The sequence below is a fragment of the Arachis ipaensis genome, chromosome B4 (assembly GCF_059453495.1).
Source record: "Arachis ipaensis isolate K30076 ecotype BB chromosome B4, ASM5945349v1, whole genome shotgun sequence".
NCBI classification, from domain to species: Eukaryota; Viridiplantae; Streptophyta; class Magnoliopsida; order Fabales; family Fabaceae; genus Arachis; species Arachis ipaensis.
In genome coordinates this window covers 88,229,642-88,250,513 of record NC_142439.1, presented here as the reverse complement: position 1 = coordinate 88,250,513, position 20,872 = coordinate 88,229,642, and the positions used below count along the sequence as shown (strand labels likewise).

Here is a 20,872-nt window from a genome sequence, read left to right as displayed (position 1 = left end):
GCAGAAATCTTCTTCCGGGCCCACTTGGTGTGTGCTTGGGCTGAGCATTGAAGCTTTCATGTGTAGAGACTTTTCTTGGAGTTAAACGCCAAATTTTGTGCCAGTTTGGGCGTTTAACTCCAGCTTTTGTGCCAGTTTTGGAGTTAAACGCCAGAATTCTTGAGCTGAATTGGAACGCCAATTTGGGCTATCAAATCTTGGGCAAAGTATGGACTATTATATATTGCTGGAAAGCCCAAGATGTCTACTTTCCAACGCAATTGAGAGCGCGTCAATTGGGCTTATGTAGCTCCAGAAAATCCACTTTGAGTGCAGGGAGGTCAGAATCCAACAGCATCTGCAGTCCTTTTTCAGCCTCTGAATTAGATTTTTGCTCAGGTCCCTCAATTTCAGCCAGAAAATACCTGAAATCATAGAAAAACACACAAACTCATAGTAAAGTCCAGAAGAGTAATTTTTATTTAAAAACTAATAAAAATATAATAAAAACTAATTAAAATATACTAAAAACATACTAAAAACAATGGCGAAAAGCGTATAAATTATCCGCTCATCATGTTTTCAAGCCATATTTAAAGCAAATCAAGATGAAATTTATAAGAAAACACAAGTGCAGTTCAAGTGAAGCAACACAAGGCTGGCGCAAGGCGCCAGGAACAGGCACCCAATGCCTAATGCATGAACATCTTTCCTTTATTTTCTGTTTATTTTAAGTTAGAATTTAATGAGTTTTAATCTTATTTTAGTGTTTGAAACTCCTTTGGATGCTACTTTGAGTTGCTTTGGTGTTTTAATTATTTTAGGTGAAGTTCAGATCAGTTTGGCAGAGTTTGTGTGCAAGAAAAGAGAAGAATTGAAAGCTGTCAAGCTGGCGCTAAACGCGGACCTGGGCGTTTAGCGCCAGGAGCTCAGAAACGCGTGGAAGCCCTCTGCCCACAAGGGTGCTAAATGCTAGATTTGGTGTTTAGCACTAATGAGCCGGAGCCCACTTCATCAAAGGAGCATCTTTAGTTGGATTTAGCTTTTAATTACTCTATTTTATTTTATTTTAGCAATTTTTAATTACAAATGATACGTGAGCATCTTATACCCTTTTTACTAGCATTTTCTAGTTGTTTTTAGTTAGATTTTATTTACTTTTACATGATTTTAGTGCAAAAATCCTCTTTGGACGCTACTTTGAGTTGTCTTGGTATTTTTATGATTTCAGGTACAATTCGGAACAATTTTGCGAAGTTTGGAGCAAAAAGAAGAAATACTGGTAGCATCCCCCCTGGGCGCTAAACGCCCAACTGGCGTTTAGCACCAGCAGATGACCTCAGCATGCACGAGTTTTACTCCCCGTAGGGCGTTTCACGCCAGCAGCCAGTCCAAAACACTTTCTCTTGGCCCTCCAAGTGGACTTAGCACTCTCTAGTTTAATTTTTTTGTAAATTTATTTACAGATAATATCTTTTAGGTCTAGTATTTATTATTAGGTTAGTATTTAAGGAATAAGATGCACCCTTTCTAGGGCATCAAGCATCATTAGACGGCAATTGTGTTTTCTCTGTATGTTTGAGCAACTAAACCTCTCTTGGTTAAGGTTAGAAGCTCTATTTATTTCTATGGATTATAACTATTATTTTTCTATTTTAATTTATGTTCGACTCAATTCTAAGGATTGTTTTCGCTCTTAATCTTATGAACTGGGTGGAATGAGAGTATGACCCTTTTTTACATGAGTTCTTGTGATTCTCGAGAGAGTTATCTCGCTTGAACTATAGCTTGAAAACAAATTCCTCTTAAATCACTAATTGCATGAACTAATTTGGATATGTGACATATAATCCTGTTAGTCTTGGATAATTAGGATTTTTGTGGCGCTAAACTAGTTTTTTGAACTTCACCCTCTAATCGGAATTAAGTGACCATGAGAGTGGAAGTTAATGAAGGTTAGAGGAGGCTAAATCACTAAGAGATTAAGGTTTAGACATTTAAAGTTTTCCATACAATGAATCATTCATTGTTAAAATAGTTGGTAAGACATTTTAATCTAGAAAGATAAACATCTCCGAGACCTTAACTATTTTCTCATACTGTTTTGACACCTGACTTTTATTTGCTTTTCTTTACTCTCTTGTTTATGGTTTATGCGAATTGCAACTCACTAAACCCCTTTTTGATTCTCCTGACTAAGTCCAACCAGACAACCATTACTAGCTCAATCCGACAATCCTCGTGGGATCGACCCTCACTCACCTGAGGTATTACTTGGATGACCCGGTGCACTTGCCGGTTAAGCTGTGGGAAATTCGATTTCCTGCACCAAAATTGAATTGATGGTAAGAAGACTAGAAATTAAATTGCAAGAAAGGAAAGCAAACAACTAAATATAACAATTACTAAAGAGGCATTCATGGCAAGGATTGAGAATTAAGGTGTTCTATCCTAGTCATTAATCATAACACAATAATTATCAAGAGATAATCCTATTTCGTTATCTCCAACATCGGGAGAAAATCAAATAAGACTAGTTAATCTCAATCAATAAGTCCTAATCTACTTATGAATTGAATTAGCAAAAGATTAGCGTCAATGAAAACAATATTAACTAACAACTCTAGATCTCTAACATAAGTTGGGTATTAATGACTCAAGAGCACCTAATTTCTCTTTCTAAGCCAAGAATGCACAAAATCAACTCTAAAACTAACCCAAGCATTTTATCAAACACTTGGTGTGCATAAAAATAAAAACATAATAAATTGCATGAATAATAAAATCTACTACTACCAAATGCAAGAAAATAACAATAATAACTCAAACAAACAACAAGAAACATAAAAAGACATCAATTGCGTTAAAGGATATGAAAATGAACAAGAGTGTTTATAAGACTAAAGTAGTATAAAAGAGAAATTAACAAAAGAAACTAAGAGAATTAAACTACTAAAGCATGAAAATGTAAAGAGAACTACACTAAAACAAGAATTAAAAAGTGAAATTAAAGAGAAACTTAAACTAAGAACCCTAATTTTAGAGAGAAGAGGGAGCTTCTCTCTAGAAAACTACCCTAAAACATGATTCCTAAGCTGCCTAATTGCTCTTCCCTTCACCCTTATTGAATTTGGCCTCTAATAGCTTCAGAAATGAGTTGGATTGGGCCTAAAGTAGCTCAGAAATCACCGCCCAACGTGTTTCTTTAATGAGGTCACGTGCTGCTTGTCACGCGTACGCGTCGCTTGGCCAATTTCTGGTCACGCGTACGCATGGGTCACGTGTACGCGGAATTGGCCAGATTTCCAAATCCTCATTTCTTCGTGAATTCTCCACTTTTACATGCTTTTCTTCATTCCTTCAATCCAATCTTTGCCTTCTAAACCTAAAATCACTTCATCAAACACACCAAGGTGTCAAATAGAATTAAAGTGAATTAAATTTAGCCATTTTATGGCTGATGCCAAGGCATTTTGCAAGTTTTACTGACATTTTCTTTACTGTTTTAGGGTAGTTTCATGCATTTTCTTAGGAAATAAGCAAGTTTCGGGTAAAATTTCACTTACATCTTGATTTAAGCATACATTGTGCACTTTACATGATTTCATGAGAATTTTGCATGAATTATATGACAAATTGAATGATGCATGTCTCATGACTTGGATTAGAACTTTGATGCACTTTATTGCTTGATTTCAGGACAAAGGAAGCAAGGAAGAACCACGTTAGCAGCCACGTTAGTTTAACTAACGTGACCACTAACGTGGAATGGGAGCTAGTTTGCAACGTTAATGAGAAAAGTAATCGCCAATAACGCCCTCGAAGCCGTCATAGCCCACGTTAAGAGTCACGTTAACTAAGTTAATGTGAACTCTAACGTGGAAGAAAGAAAATGGAGCCAACATTAGTGACACTTAGCTTTGTCACTAATGTTGGACCAAGCTCATAAGTGGCCACGTTAAGAGCCACGTTAACTCAGTTAACGTGGACTCTAACGTTGGGAAGCAAAAGAGAAGCCAACGTTAGTGACACTCACCTTTGTCACTAACGTTGGCCAAGCCACAATGAGCCACGTTAACTTAGTTAACATGGAAGCTAACGTGGAGAAAGCATGTGATCGCCAACGTTAGTGACACTTACCTTTGTCACTAACGTTGGGGTGAACCCACACAAGCCACTATGAGCAACGTTAACTTAGTTAATGTGGAAGCTAACGTAGATAAGAGAAATGATGAGCCAACGTTAGTGACACTCACCTTTGTCACTAACGTTGGAGATGGCTAGCATTACTATGTTAGAAGCCACGTTAACCTAGTTAACGTGGACTCTAACGAGGGAAGTAGGGGCACATTGGAACGTTAGTGACAAAGGTAAATGTTACTAACGTTCTCGAAGGATTGGCAAGATTACGTTAAGAGCCACGTTAACTAAGTTAACGTGGACTCTAACGTAGGGGGAAGGGAAGTCTCTCAACGTTATTGGAAAAGGTGAGTCCCAATAACGTGTGCGAAGGATCAAGAGGCAACGTTAGTGGTCACGTTGGTGTCACTAACGTTGAAGTTAACGTGGATTATCCTTGGGTGAGGAACGTTAGTGAAAAAGGTGATTGCCACTAACGTTCTCGAACCCACACTCTCACTTAACGTTAATGCCACTAACGTCCTGAGCTAAACACCCTGCCGACTCCACACTTTCTCTCTGCAAGTTAAGCTAAGCCCACTGCGGAAGATAACTGCTTCAAACTCAAGATCCAAAGGCCCATATCCAAGACTTGAAGAACCAACTAGAAGATCAGAAGAGTAGTATATATAGGAGTAGTTTTGAATTAGAAAGAAGCTTTTGGGGGGATGGGTAATTGAGAACTACTCTCTATATAATTTACTTTCTCTGCACTTCTAGTTCTAGTTTTTATAATGTATTTTCCATCTTTGTTTTCCATTTCCAGAGCTATGAACAACTAAACCTCTTTCATTGGGTTAGGGAGCTCTGTTGTAATTTGATGGATCAATACTAATTTTCATTACTCTTCTTCTATCTTTTCTCTTGATTTTACTAGAAAGCTTTCAATCTTCATCCAATTGGGTAGTTATCTTAGAAAAGAAGCTATTCATCCTTGGATCTCTTCTGAACCTTGAAAGAGGAATGAAGAGATCATGCTAGAAATGCTTTCTCATGTTGGACTAAATTGGGTTTGGTTGGGTATGGTGACTATAATCCTACCAACACTTGATTTGGGAATGCATGTGGTATAATCAGTGACCATACTTCATCTCTTCTCATGAGCAATTGACCAAGGAATTGGCTATTGATCAAGATTTGAGAGTTTGAATTACCAAGGAATTGGAATTCGATCACTTAAGATTGCCAAGGAGATCAATGAATGCATTGATTGAGGAAGAGATGAAAATGAACTTGATCCGGAGAATGTAACATCTCCTAAGCCCAATGAATCCCCATTTCTGATCTTACCCATTCTCTTTAATTTCTGCAATTTACTTTTATGAGCATCTTCCCCATTCCCATTTACAATTCTGCAATTTACTTTCCGTCATTTACTTTCAGCTCTTTACTTTCAGCATTTACATTTTCTGCTATTTACTTTCCCGCAATTTAATTTCCTGCAACTCTCAAACCAAATTCTGCTTCGCTCAACTAGAACATTCCTCTAATTAAAGTTGCTTGACCAATCAATCCCTGTGGGATTCGACCTCACTCTATTGTGAGTTTTTACTTGATGACAAATTGGTATACTTGCCGAAGGAAAATTGTTGAGAGACAAGTTTCTGTGCTATTAAGTTTATGGCGCCGTTGCCGGGGATTGATTTTGTATCAACAATGATTAAATTAGAGGATAACTAGATTGGGCATTTTTCTTTTGTTTGATTTAAATTTCTGTTTGAGTTAATTACTTTCAGTTTTAGTTATTTTCCTCCCTTCCCCCTACTCTTTTTTCTTAGTTATTTACCATTCAGTACACTAACCCACTAACTGTTTGATATATTGCATCACTCACACTAACAGCAATTTTAACAAGAGTGCTTTCTGTATCTATTTCCTTGCTTGTGCCTTGTTGGTTGTATGACAAGGAGAAGAAGCGGGGCTTCAACTTCCTTTGATTCTGAACCTGAGAGGACCTTCCTTAGATTAAGGAGGGAAGCAAGAGGAAATAGAGTAGTTGGTGCTGAAGAAGAGGAGGAGTACTTTGAACCAGACATGGATGAGAACATGGAGAACCATCATGAAGAAGAGGCTCACAACCATGGCAGAGAGGGTCTAGCAAATCATGCTGGCCAAGAGAGAAGAGTTCTAGGCTCTTACATCAACCCAAACCCAAGAAACTGTGGAAGCAGCATCCAAAGGCCAACCATACATGCCAACAACTTTGAACTAAAGCCACAGCTCATCACCCTTGTTCAGAACAATTGTTCATTCGGAGGAGGTGTCCAAGAAGACCCCAATCAACATCTAACCACCTTCCTGAGGATATGTGATACTGTGAAGTCTAATGGTGTTCATCCTGACACCTATAGACTACTTCTGTTCCCTTTCTCACTTAAGGACAAGGCATCTAAATGGCTGGAATCCTTCCCAAAGAAGAGTTTAGCACCCTGAGAAGATGTGGTGAACAAATTCTTGGCAAGATTCTATCCTCCTCAACGGATCAACAGGCTGAGAGCTGAGGTGCAAACATTCAGGCAACAAGATGGTGAGACTCTATACGAAGCATGTGAGAGGTTCAAGGACCTGACAAGAAGGTGCCCACCAGATATGTTCAATGAATGGGTACAGCTACACATTTTCTATGAAGGCCTTTCTTATGAATCAAAGAAGGCAGTAGACCATTCATCCGGGGGATCTCTGAACAAGAAGAAGACCATTGAAGAAGCCATATATGTCATTGAGACTGTAGCAGAGAATGACTATTTCTATGCTTCTGAAAGAGGCAACACTAGAGGAGTGATAGAACTAAATAATGTGGATGCACTGCTGGCCCAAAACAAGCTTATTACCAAGCAGCTGGCTGACCTCACCAAGAAGATGGAGAGGAACTAAGTGGCAGCAATCACCACCTCATCATCAACCCAAGAGGGAGTGAATACTGAGGCAGAGGAGGAGCAAGAACAAGCCAACTACATTGGAAACTCACCCAGGCAGACCCATGATCCATACTCCAAAACCTACAACCCTGGTTGGAGGAATCACCCTAACTTTGGGTGGGAAAATCAACAAGATCAAAGACAAGATCAGAGACGTCACAACCACAACAACAATGTAGCTCACTTTGAGCCTAGATATCAACATCACTCTCTAGTTAGCCACTTTGAGCCTCTTATATCCTTTTTATTGAAAAATATCACATTGTAAACCTAAGACAAAAAACCAATAAAGCACCTCGAGCTTAACTTTCTAGGTAACTTAGGGTGTTATGTGTACTTAAGCATGAGATAAGAGTTTTACACGAGGATATTGATGCGCATAAACTTGTTATGCTACGATTTAGGAAATTGCACGATCGGCAAAATTCCTTCCGGCAAGTGCACCGGTTATCGTCAAGTAAAAACTCACAATAGAGTGAGGTCGAATCCCACAAGGATTGGTTGAGTGAGCAATTCGGATTAGAAGTATATTCTAGTTGAGCGGAATCAAAATTTAGATGAGAATTGCAGAATGTAAAATTGCATGAATTAAAGAGCGAGAAGCTAAATTGCTGAAATTAAAAGGGATGGGGTGATTGCATGAATTTAATTGCAGAATGTAAAGAGAAAGTGGTAGATCAGAAATGGGGAATTCATTGGGTGTTAGGAGATATTGAGATCTCCGAATCAAAACATTTCTATCCCTTCCTCAACCAATGCATTCATTGAATTTTGCTTGGCAATCTTATATGATTGGATCCCAATCCCTTGGCTCACCAATTCTCTCTAAAAACGAACAAATTCCCAATCCCTTGGTTTAAATGTTCATAAGAAGAGATGATGCTCGATCACTGATTATACCACACAGTTTCATGAACCACAATTTGGTAGGATTACATGTCACAATATCCATCCAAACCCCAATCCAATTCACTGTGAGAAAGCTTCTCTAGCATGAATCCTCCATTCCTTTCCCAAGGTTCCGAAGGATTCCAATTATGGGTAGTTTCTTTCCCAAGACAACTACCCAATGGAATTAGATCGAGAAGCTTTCTAACAAAATTCAAGAGAAAAGATTGAAGAAGAAGATAAAACTATTATTGATTCATTGAATTACAATAGAGCTCCCTAACCCAATGAAAGGGGTTTAGTGAGTCATAGCTCTGAATTCAATTACAAAACTCAAAGAAAATGATTTCCAGTTCTCTCCCCCTCAGGGGCTGGATTCCCCTTCAATCCCCCCTTTTTGAAATGCAGAAACTAAGGCCTTTAAATAGGCTCCCTAAATTACAAAATGAAAATGAAATTCAAAGCAAATTACAATCAAATGAAAATAAACTATTCTAGATGATTCTTGTGGCCTTGATTTGGTGTTGTTGATGGGCCTTGCTTGCTTGAAGGGTTGAGTGACATAATTGATCCAAAAAGGATAATGATCCATTAAACTACACTCAAACGTTGCACCCCCCTTTCTTGAGTCGTCACTTTGTTCTCTTGTCAACCTTGCCAATTTGATGCCAAATATAGACTATTATACCTCGTTGGAAAGCTATGGATGTCAGCTTTCTAACGCAACTGGAAGCACCTCAATTGGATCTCTACAACTCGAGTTATACTCCATGGAAGGTGAAGAGGTCAGCTGGCCTGATTGCATGTTGGTACTATGCTCTTCTATGCACATTACGGGGCTGTTTTCTCCCTCAATTTTTAGTATCCACCATGCATGCCATATATGCTTGGAAAGCTCTAGATGTCTTCTTTCCAATGCATTTTGAATCACCTCATTTGGAGTTTTGTAGCTCAAGTTATTTATGTTTGAAGAAGGCATGGTCAAGCTGTTCCATATAACACGTTTAAGCTTCAGTTTAAGGTTAAACTGAAGCTTAAACGTGGAAATGGAAAAGGTAGCCCTGGAGGTCGAACACGTTTAAGCTCCAGTTTAAGGTCAAACTGGAGCTTAAACGTGGAAATGGAGAAAGCAACCCTGGAGGAGAAAACTTGGTCGAACACGTTTAAGCTCCAGTTTAAGGTCAAACTGGAGCTTAAACGTGGAAATGGCTCCCTGGTGCACTTCCCAATTCTGGCGTTTAACCTCCAGTTTAAGGTTAAACTGGAGGTTAAACGTGGAATTGCTTCCTGATTGGCATTCTCATTCTGGCGTTTAACCTCCAGTTTAAGGTTAAACTGGAGGTTAAACGTGGAATGCTTCTTTGGTGAGACTTTCATTCTGGCGTTTAACCTCCAGTTTAAGGTTAAACTGGAGGTTAAACTTCAATTCCAGCATTTTTTAGCCTTCATGATTCTGGCGTTTAAGCTCCAGTTTAGGCTTAAACTGGAACTTAAACTCCACATGTGATATTCAAGCTTCCTTTATTGATTTTGTTGCTTCCTTGCCTAGCCTCTTCTTCCCTGAAATCATCCAAACAATTGCATCAAAATCTTGCAAAAATTCATGAGAATTCTTCCATTCATAGCTTTCAAGGAATATAACTAAAAACTCATGGAATTTGCATCAAAATCTTCATGTTGAATGATTTAAGACAAGCATGACTATTTGGCCCAAAATGATTACTTAAGGCTCAAGAAAATGCATAAAACAACTAAAAATAAAAGAAAAAGGCTAGTGAAACTAGCCTAAGATGCCTTGGCATCACAACACCAAACTTAATCCTTGCTTGTCCCCAAGCAAGTTCTGAATTATTGAGAAGAAAGAATGAAACAGAAAGTAAATTCATTAGCCATATCAGTAAGTAATTGACATTGATTAATGGGGTGTTCATGCAGAAAGTTGTTGCAGCATCACTTTATTGTTTCTTAGGTAAGAATGTCACTTTTTATGTTTCCACTAAAACACTGCTTATGGCCTCTTGTTATTCACATATCCTTGGCAAGTTTCTTTTCTTTGTTTTTCTTTTTCTTTGAGCTTATTTGCTCCTTGTTGCTCAGTGTCATGTGTTGCTCAAGCCTTTGGCATTTTCTTTTTCTTATTAGTGCACTACACATATCCACTACAGGCATTTTAGTTCACATTTCTTCTTGAGACATTGGTGCCCAGCACCTCTTTGTGTGACTAAATGTTTTGTATTTAGGTTGCTCTTGATAATGGACTTTTGGTTGATAATCCCGGGTTAGTTAACCCAAGTTACCAAGTGTTGAAACACTCCTCAGAACCTATTCATCCAAGCATATCCTTAATACATAAACACCACAGGCATTTGTTTCAGAAGTTCAAACCATTGGTGCCTAGCTTATTTTCTCAATTTTTTTGCTTTTTGGTTGCCCTTTTTCAGTGGCTTTTTCTTCTTCTTTTTCTTTCTTTTTCATGGCCAAAGACATTTATTTATCAAGATCCATAGACAGCATCCTAATTTCCACTAAAAGTGACAATTCTAACTTTATTTCTTAGTGAGCTGACTATTCAATCAAACATGCATACCACCACTTAATCTTATTTGATTTCTTACCAAATGGAATTGAATTACTTTTGTTCAAACATTTCTTTTATTTTATGGAAACAGAACAAGCATGGCAAGCATTTGTTTAAGAAGATGAAGTTATCCAGACACTTAGACTATCACTTATTTGAAAATTAAACAAACAGACAAACAAAAACTGCAATGACTCAAACTTAAAGCAGGGGTGCATGCAAACTTCAAATATCAGCAATTCAAAGTACAAGCAATTAAGTGACAATACAATCTTTTAGCATCTTCTTTGTTGTTCATCATCCTTCCTAGCCTTGGTGTTCTCTTTGATGATGATGTATATTCCTTCCATGAGATTGATTGTCTTCCTGCAAAGCTATTAGAAGTTGCTTGTTCCCCAAGCACATTGAGAATTGGTTAGCATGCATGGATGTTTGTAGGCCTCTGAACTTAGATTGGTGTGTGAACACGAAACTTAGTTCCTTGCCATATGCAGCAATTGGGATCATATGCAGAAAACCTCATGTGCCTTTATTAAGAAAATAACTATGAACTAAAAAAAAGAAACTATGAACTAGAAATTAAACTATTGTTTAAGTAGTTTCCCTGATTGGTTGGAGCTAGTGACTAGTCATGCTGAGGTAGAAATGTGCTTTTAATGAAGTTTTTGGTGGAACACCAAACTTAGAATCTCACATTCACCCTTGAATTGTTTTGGTGTGCAACACCAAACTTAGCTCCTTGCAATACAGATAAATCTACTTAACTCTTTTATTGAAATAACTAGAAAAGAAAAATTACCTTTGGTTGGGTTGCCTCCCAACAAGCGCTTCTTTAACGTCATTAGCTTGACATGCTGTTCCTGACTTTCTTCCTCTTCCTCCAGTTTGTTAAGAGGAATGACTTCAAGTGGATAAAGGAGCTAGTTAGTGCCCCTTGTTGTGAATGCTTCTTTCCAGCAAGCTTTCCCTTGTGATTGGCTTGAGTGAACTTGCTTGTTGGCTCAGGAGTTGGATTGTTCTTCGACCTTCTCTTCTTCATGGATATGGTCCTTTGTTTCTCGGTCACAATCCTCATTTTGGTGCTTGTTTCTACTGCCTTCACATCCTTGATCTCAGAACTTGGTTGTTGTTGGACAGTTGGAGTATCCTGTTCATCAAAAGCTTCCTGAATTTGTGGTTCAATGAACCCTTCCTCTTTGCAACTCTCTGTGTCATTGGAGTGTGATCTCCCTTGATTGACTTTCTCCCTTTCTTGTTCTTCTGATTCCTCCCTTGGGTTTGCCATGGTATCACTAGAAGAATTGTGGGTAGGGATTTGCTTTGATAGATATCCAATTTGTGCTTCTAGCTTTTGAATGGCAGCACCATGATTTTGTAAGTTGGATATCACTTCTTCCTTAAAGCTTTTCAAATCGGCCACATCTCTGCCCATAGTTGCAATCATTCCTTCTATCCTGTTTAATTGATCTTGAAATTGTTGGTTCGGATTGGGTTGATGAGGTTGATTATCTTGGCTATGATATGGTGGCTGGGAGTATGGGTTTTGTGTGGTATGATAGAGTCTTTGGTTGGAGTGTTGGTAGTGGTATGACTCTTGTGTGTAGTGGAATGAGTCTTGTGGATAGTGAAATGAATTGTATGAATTTGAGAAGGAATTTTGTGCTGAGAAATGCTCAAGTGATGAAGAATTTGGATATGTAAAACTAGGAGGTGAGGTTGGATAATTCAGAGGTGATGGCTCTTGATGAATGGGGTGTGAATAAGTGAAATCTCTTTGGTTTTGATCTTCCCAGCCACAACTTGAGTAGTGATCAAATTCACCAAAACATGGACCATTTTGTGGCTCTGGGAAGTACCCCGTTTCCTGTTCCTGATACTCCCACCCACCATGAGCATAATAACATGAATCATTCTGTGGTGGTGGAGAGTTTCTCATGAATTTTGATTGACCAAAAGATGATGGATACTCCTTTCTTTTTTGCAATGTGCTCAGTCTCAAACAATACTCATCCAAAGATAGTGGAAATTCCATAGTGAGGCAATATCACAAACAGCTAGTGGTTAGTATGCTAACAAGGGAATAAGCAAAGAAAACAAATTAAAATTTGCAGAAATTAGCAGTAATAAACTGAAACAAAAACTATTAACAAAAGAAAAGAAAAATTGCTCAATCTAGTTAACTTCCAATTGGAGAATTGTCAATCGAAAACCAATCCCCGGCAACGGCGCCATAAACTTGATGCGCATAAACTTGTTATGCTACGATTTAGGAAATTGCACGATCGGCAAAATTCCTTCCGGCAAGTGCACCGGTTATCGTCAAGTAAAAACTCACAATAGAGTGAGGTCGAATCCCACAAGGATTGGTTGAGTGAGCAATTCGGATTAGAAGTATATTCTAGTTGAGCGGAATCAAAATTTAGATGAGAATTGCAGAATGTAAAATTGCATGAATTAAAGAGCGAGAAGCTAAATTGCTGAAATTAAAAGGGATGGGGTGATTGCATGAATTTAATTGCATAATGTAAAGAGAAAGTGGTAGATCAGAAATGGGGAATTCATTGGGTGTTAGGAGATATTGAGATCTCCGAATCAAAACATTTCTATCCCTTCCTCAACCAATGCATTCATTGAATTTTGCTTGGCAATCTTATATGATTGGATCCCAATCCCTTGGCTCACCAATTCTCTCTAAAAACGAACAAATTCCCAATCCCTTGGTTTAAATGTTCATAAGAAGAGATGATGCTCGATCACTGATTATACCACACAGTTTCATGAACCACAATTTGGTAGGATTACATGTCACAATATCCATCCAAACCCCAATCCAATTCACTGTGAGAAAGCTTCTCTAGCATGAATCCTCCATTCCTTTCCCAAGGTTCCGAAGGATTCCAATTATGGGTAGTTTCTTTCCCAAGACAACTACCCAATGGAATTAGATCGAGAAGCTTTCTAACAAAATTCAAGAGAAAAGATTGAAGAAGAAGATAAAACTATTATTGATTCATTGAATTACAATAGAGCTCCCTAACCCAATGAAAGGGGTTTAGTGAGTCATAGCTCTGAATTCAATTACAAAACTCAAAGAAAATGATTTCCAGTTCTCTCCCCCTCAGGGGCTGGATTCCCCTTCAATCCCCCCTTTTTGAAATGCAGAAACTAAGGCCTTTAAATAGGCTCCCTAAATTACAAAATGAAAATGAAATTCAAAGCAAATTACAATCAAATGAAAATAAACTATTCTAGATGATTCTTGTGGCCTTGATTTGGTGTTGTTGATGGGCCTTGCTTGCTTGAAGGGTAGAGTGACATAATTGATCCAAAAAGGATAATGATCCATTAAACTACACTCAAACGTTGCACCCCCCTTTCTTGAGTCGTCACTTTGTTCTCTTGTCAACCTTGCCAATTTGATGCCAAATATAGACTATTATACCTCGTTGGAAAGCTATGGATGTCAGCTTTCTAACGCAACTGGAAGCTCCTCAATTGGATCTCTACAACTCGAGTTATACTCCATGGAAGGTGAAGAGGTTAGCTGGCCTGATTGCATGTTGGTACTATGCTCTTCTATGCACATTACGGGGCTGTTTTCTCCCTTAATTTTTAGTATCCACCATGCATGCCATATATGCTTGGAAAGCTCTAGATGTCTTCTTTCCAATGCATTTTGAATCACCTCATTTGGAGTTTTGTAGCTCAAGTTATTTATGTTTGAAGAAGGCATGGTCAAGCTGTTCCATATAACACGTTTAAGCTTCAGTTTAAGGTTAAACTGAAGCTTAAACGTGGAAATGGAAAAGGTAGCCCTGGAGGTCGAACACGTTTAAGCTCCAGTTTAAGGTCAAACTGGAGCTTAAACGTGGAAATGGAGAAAGCAACCCTGGAGGAGAAAACTTGGTCGAACACGTTTAAGCTCCAGTTTAAGGTCAAACTGGAGCTTAAACGTGGAAATGGCTCCCTGGTGCACTTCCCAATTCTGGCGTTTAACCTCCAGTTTAAGGTTAAACTGGAGGTTAAACGTGGAATTGCTTCCTGATTGGCATTCTCATTCTGGCGTTTAACCTCCAGTTTAAGGTTAAACTGGAGGTTAAACGTGGAATGCTTCTTTGGTGAGACTTTCATTCTGGCGTTTAACCTCCAGTTTAAGGTTAAACTGGAGGTTAAACTTCAATTCCAGCATTTCTTAGCCTTCATGATTCTGGCGTTTAAGCTCCAGTTTAGGCTTAAACTGGAACTTAAACTCCACATGTGATATTCAAGCTTCCTTTATTGATTTTGTTGCTTCCTTGCCTAGCCTCTTCTTCCCTGAAATCATCCAAACAATTGCATCAAAGTCTTGCAAAAATTCATGAGAATTCTTCCATTCATAGCTTTCAAGGAATATAACTAAAAACTCATGGAATTTGCATCAAAATCTTCATGTTGAATGATTTAAGACAAGCATGACTATTTGGCCCAAAATGATTACTTAAGGCTCAAGAAAATGCATAAAACAACTAAAAATAAAAGAAAAAGCCTAGTGAAACTAGCCTAAGATGCCTTGGCATCAGATATGCAATAGTCAAAATGTGAGAAAGAATTATATACTAGAAAAGAAAAAAATGATGAAAAATTGGTGTTTTGAAAAGAAAAAAGGAAGAAAAAGAAAAAAAAGAAAAGAGAATATGTATAAATTCATATAAGGTATAAATTAAATAATTTGAAAAAAAAAAGAAAAATTTGTATCATGCCTAAGTATGTGCATGTTTCAAATCTTAATTTGAACACTTTTAGCTCACTTTTTTCAAATCTTACCACACTTTTATTTTAGTCATGTTTCAACTTTATTAAAAGTCTTCTTAATGGTATGTGCATGTAAATGATTTTGAATGGTAAATATTAGAAGAATGATACGTTAAGAAAAGAAATTTTAATAGATGAGTAGGATGAGATATTAACTTATATACTTGAGAAAATGAGCAATATGCTATTTTTTAGTGAGACTCCATGTTGATCAATGCTTAAATGAGTAAATAGCAACTCAATTGATTTAAATTATTTAAAAACATTACATATTTTTTAATTGTATATATTTAAGTTTTAAGTATTGCCAAAATTTTAAAACTAAATTATTAGATCACATAAAATTTAGGATATTTTGTCGAGATATTTAAGTACTAACCTTTTTGAAATTTTCTTATCTTTTAGAGAATATTATTGCACGTGTTGCTCTAATGCTACCCAATAATTCAATAAAAAAAATTTGGTAACAAAAAATTTTCAGCCATAATTAACGAAAATTTTTTATAATTTACTTCATTTATATAACTTAATAACAGTTTTATTTTTTATCTCATTCTCCTATCAATCCACTTATCATATTCTTATCAGTCTCATTTATTAATGACATTAATTATAATATCATATTCCTTATAGGCATTCTTGTAATCAATACTTAATATTTTTTTTTATGATTTAATTTTTATATTTAAGAATATAATAAAGACTAATAATAATTATAAAGAACAGTATCGATAATTTGTATTAAATGAGTTAATTGTAATTGATTTTTTATTTTTGTTAAGTTATTTATCATCATTTAATGGAGATGCAAAACCTGAAAGCTATCCTAATATGGGTTTGTTTTCGTTAATTTAATTATTTTCATTCAAAATTCACAACTTTAATACCATTGCAAGCACAATTAGAAATTTAGAATAAGACAAGAAATTTTACAAGAAGTCATCTTTATCATTGCAAATAGTATGACAATTGAATTCGACCTTAATACGGTACCTATGATAGAAAGTACTAATGAAGAATTTGAACAACAGACAGACTCACCCAACGAGATTGTTGTCAGTCAACCAATTTTTGAGAATATGAAAAAACACATTAGTTTTGATGAAGTATGGTAATAAACTGATTTATTTAATTTTTGCGTTTTTATGTGTATTTATAATTATATTGTACTACTATGTTCATACACATAACATTCATACGTTCATATACATAACATCCATAATTACATACAACTAACGTCTAAAAATTAAATTCATGTTTATTAGATATTATATCCGTACACGTATCATTTTTTAGTTATTGCATAAGTAATTATAAAGTTAACACAAATGTTTTTAAATTTTATCATAATTGAATTTAAAAAATGTCAAATTCTTAAATTAATTTATTCAATTGATAAATTTACTCATAACATCTATAAATTCTCATACACATAATATCCATAATTTTATATTAATAACATCCATAATTTGTATTCATAATATTCATAATTTTATACTTATGATGATGTCTATAATTAAAAATTTTTATAATTAATATTATCAAATTTTTAACTATACGTCTTATTTATTCTTTAAATTATCTCATATGTGTACTAGTAGGTTATGATTTTAATTATTTTAATATTTTTATTTAATATTCATATGTATGCTTATTTATTGATTTTAATATAACGAGTTAATAATTATTTTTAAAAAATTATTTTAAAATTTTTGTTTATATTTTTTATTTTATTTTTTATTTTTTAATAGTCTATATGTAAAATATAAGTTGTATAATAGAAGTTGTTAAAAATTTTTAATTTAACTTTCATAATTTTTGCAGAGAATTATTGTATTTAATGGATAATAATGTGATTGAGAAATGGTAGGAATTTAATTTGAGAGAAACTTAAATTAATTTTGAAAAGAATGTTAATGACTCCAAACATGCAGCAAAATAATAGATAATAAAAAGGTGTATGTCATTTGCTTATCAAAAAAATGAAAATTTTTACATAGCATCACTCTAATCCAATATATTAGTGTTTATCCCTTTTGGATTCTCTACGAGTTTTGTTTTGTTTCATTTGAAGATATGTTTATCTTGTATATATTGTTACCCAATTTTATGTGCATTAGTACTTAATCATTAAATTAAATTAAAGTATAATTACTTTTTGGTAAAAAACAATGAAACAATTAATATAAAAATAATTATTTATATATGTATTTAAACTAAATCGAAATATAGGTTTCTTTATCCATCCATGTCTAATATAACATTCACAAGGGGATTTGATTATGACAAAATAGTAACTAAGTATGTGAGAATAAACACGACCAAGACAAATTTCAACTATACTTTATTCTACATGGAATGGCATGAACCATTACATATTATTATACTACCAAATATGCCACTGACCATAACAAAGTTGCAAGCAAATGTCACAATCCCCTAGTCAAAAATATATGATCAATCTTTTTCAGTATTGCGATCACCATTATTACTTGTTGGAGTTTCAAGAGTGATTTGTTTATACTTCTTGCTTGAAGTTGAAACATCTTGATAACTTTTTACTGGGTATTTTATGGCATTGAGTTCAACCTTTCTCAAAGCAGCTTTTCCAAGATCAATACCACAGGTATCAGAGAGCCTGACAAGGTAAAGTAACACATCTGAAAGCTCCTCACTAAGATGTGTTTTTTCTTCTTCTTTCCAATTGGGAAGTCCCCTCTTGACTTCACCTTTCCACTGAAATATCTCAGCCAATTCACCAACTTCACCCACCTACAAAGAATAATATACAAACAAACAAATCAGTTAATTAAGAATTGGAAATGATCTAGAGACCACATCTTTTAGTCTTGTTTGTCTTTTTGGTTAACTCTGATTAGTTGTTATCTCTTCTTGATCTGTCTGTTATAAGTCATACATAATTCACGTATAAATCGATTAGAAATACAAAATAATAACGTTATAATCCGGTTACATGTAACAATTATCCTTTTTTATAAATGATTATTATGCGTTAGTAATTGATTATTTATAGACAACGGTAACTATGTTATCAAAAACTTATAGGAACCAATTTTAGAGAAGAAGGGGAGGTATATGGAAAACTCCACTTAAGTGAGAAAATCGCTAAACCGACTTGAGCAACTGATTAGGGTTTCTTGTAAGTACCCATGTTCTGTATTCTACATTGTCTTACATATATCTCATCCATCTAGATTATATCAAATTCAACTCAGGGTGGACCAGCTATATTGCAGGAGATAGAAGACTTATCAAGGAAGAACATCTACCATTAATAACATAACATGAAACTATTTGTCATTGCCCAACAAATTTCTTGTGGTATGATTAAATGCAAACCAATCATGTGTTTGGTATTTAAAAGATGGTGAATGCTATGGTGTCTATTACTGGAAATGGATCCTCTCCAGTTTTTTTGTCACCGGAGAGAATACAGTGTAATTTTCCACCTTCAATTCTTCAAGTGGGACCAGAAATAAATGAGAGAGAGAATGCATTGAAGGGTGAGATTTTCCACTGGATATCATCCAATTTTTTTTCCACTAGAGAGGATCCACTCCCTCTATTACTTTGTACGTACATTACTAAAAAAGATAAATAAATAGTATTTAATAAATTTTACATAATTTATTTTTTATTTTAAATATTTTATTTATTATTTTAAAAGAAAAGTTAAACAATTTAAAAACCATAATAAAGGAACCATAAACATCACCTTAAAAGATTCAGAAGTAATCTGATTTATAAAATCAATACTAGGTTGCATTTTCTTATTGTATTTTTGATAAGATTTGACAATATTCAAACTAATTGTATTGAGGAAGAAAGAGGAAAGAGGGTAAAAATGTGAAATAATGACAATAACCAAATTAATTTCATACATATGAATGATTCCAAATTTGATTTGTAATAATAATTTAATTCAAATTAAATCTTTTTCTATGGTAATCTGTTCCAGACAAGTAATATCAACATCATAATTTAAGTAAAGACAAAAAAAAAAAAATAGAAAATCATATGTTTTAATTTGTATGGTGTAAACAAATGAAATATGTTTTCCATTAAAGTCAATTTGACTCTCATTTGAGAAAAGTCGCAAAAAGAACAAAAAACATAACTGAGTGATAGATCATCGTCTAAATGAAAAAGTTTCGGATTTAAAATATTTTAAAGCTCTAAATACAGTAATATTGGGATAGAAATAATTGATAAGAAAACAATATATAAGTGAATAAATTAAGATTATGTAATTATGTTCTTTATTATTTTGAATATTTTGGCTAAACAAAGCATGATATATTGGAAAAAAAATCGCAGTCTATGTATAAAAGTAAATAGTAAAATTTAAACATAATTAAAAAGTAAAATAAATCTTAAATTCTAAATAAAAATTCAATATAAATAATTATAAATTATTTTAAATAAAATATCATATGATTTTATTCTTAACAAAATAATAAAACATATATGCACTCGAAATCTCAATTAATAATTAAGTGTCATAAACCATTTGAGCATGGAATATAAATAGAAAAGTACAGGTAGACAATGAAAATATTAAACAATAAAAATATTAAATAATGTGAACAATGGATGTGAACAATGTATATATTGGATGTTCAATTTTCAATTTATTAGGTGTGCGATTGATTATTCTAATATTAGGATTTAGGTAAGTATTTTGGAATGTAGTGTGTTTTACTTGAATTTGGTCAATTTTAAGGTCCGTTGTTTAAGAAAGTCGTTAGTTACCTAGCATAACCCAATATAAAAAGATCTTTTAACATGGATATAAATATGAGTGACATATTATCTGAATTGTATAAACTTCACGTGTATACAAAATTACAAATTATATATATACACACGAACTGCGGTTGCGCGCGTATATCAGTGTTCATGTGTGCATCAATATAGTTTGGATTTTATATTATTGTAACACAGAAAAATTAAAGAAGTTATATACCAAAGCCAAAAGAAGGTTCCTCGGACTATGATACTGGTTCCAGTCCCTCTTTTCGGCAAATTGAGCCATTAACTTTTTCAGCATATCAAGGCTGACAGAGTCTCCATCAGGAACTTCGCTCATTTTGAATATAATACACACAGAAAGAGAACAGCAATAACTGAAGAAACTATGAATATGAGAGAAGAAAGAAAGACTACAAGAGAATCACGGAATTATGGGTAAAGCATGCATTGTTCGCTTCTCAAGAAGGGATATAATAACTATCTCTATATATATAGAAGATAAAAAATCATGGAATTGTGAAAGAGGTCAATAGATTTAAAAGAGAGAAAAATAGCATTGAACACCTTACTTTTTATTGTTTTAAAAGAAATAATATCTGCAAATCATACACAATAATTACGTCAACTTTTAAATTAATGCAATTAACTCTCAATGAAAAAAATATATAATTAATTGTAAACGTAACTTAATAAAAAAATGTTTCAAAAAATTACATATATTAATAATAGATTTGACTTATGAAATTATGAATAAAATCAAGAATTT

General features: G+C 34.6%; 1 protein-coding gene across 1 annotated transcript; it reads right to left on the bottom strand.

Annotated features, from left to right (window-relative positions):
* Positions 1-17,610: 17,610 nt before the first annotated feature.
* LOC107637858 (uncharacterized) lies at positions 17,611-20,544 on the bottom strand. Its single transcript, XM_016341135.3, has 2 exons — positions 20,321-20,544; positions 17,611-18,105 (listed from the first exon to the last, which is right to left on the bottom strand). Exons 1-2 carry the CDS (start codon positions 20,441-20,443, stop codon positions 17,791-17,793), a joined length of 438 nt encoding a protein of 145 aa, XP_016196621.1. The 5' UTR covers positions 20,444-20,544; the 3' UTR covers positions 17,611-17,790.
* Between the last annotated feature and the right edge of the window lie 328 nt (positions 20,545-20,872).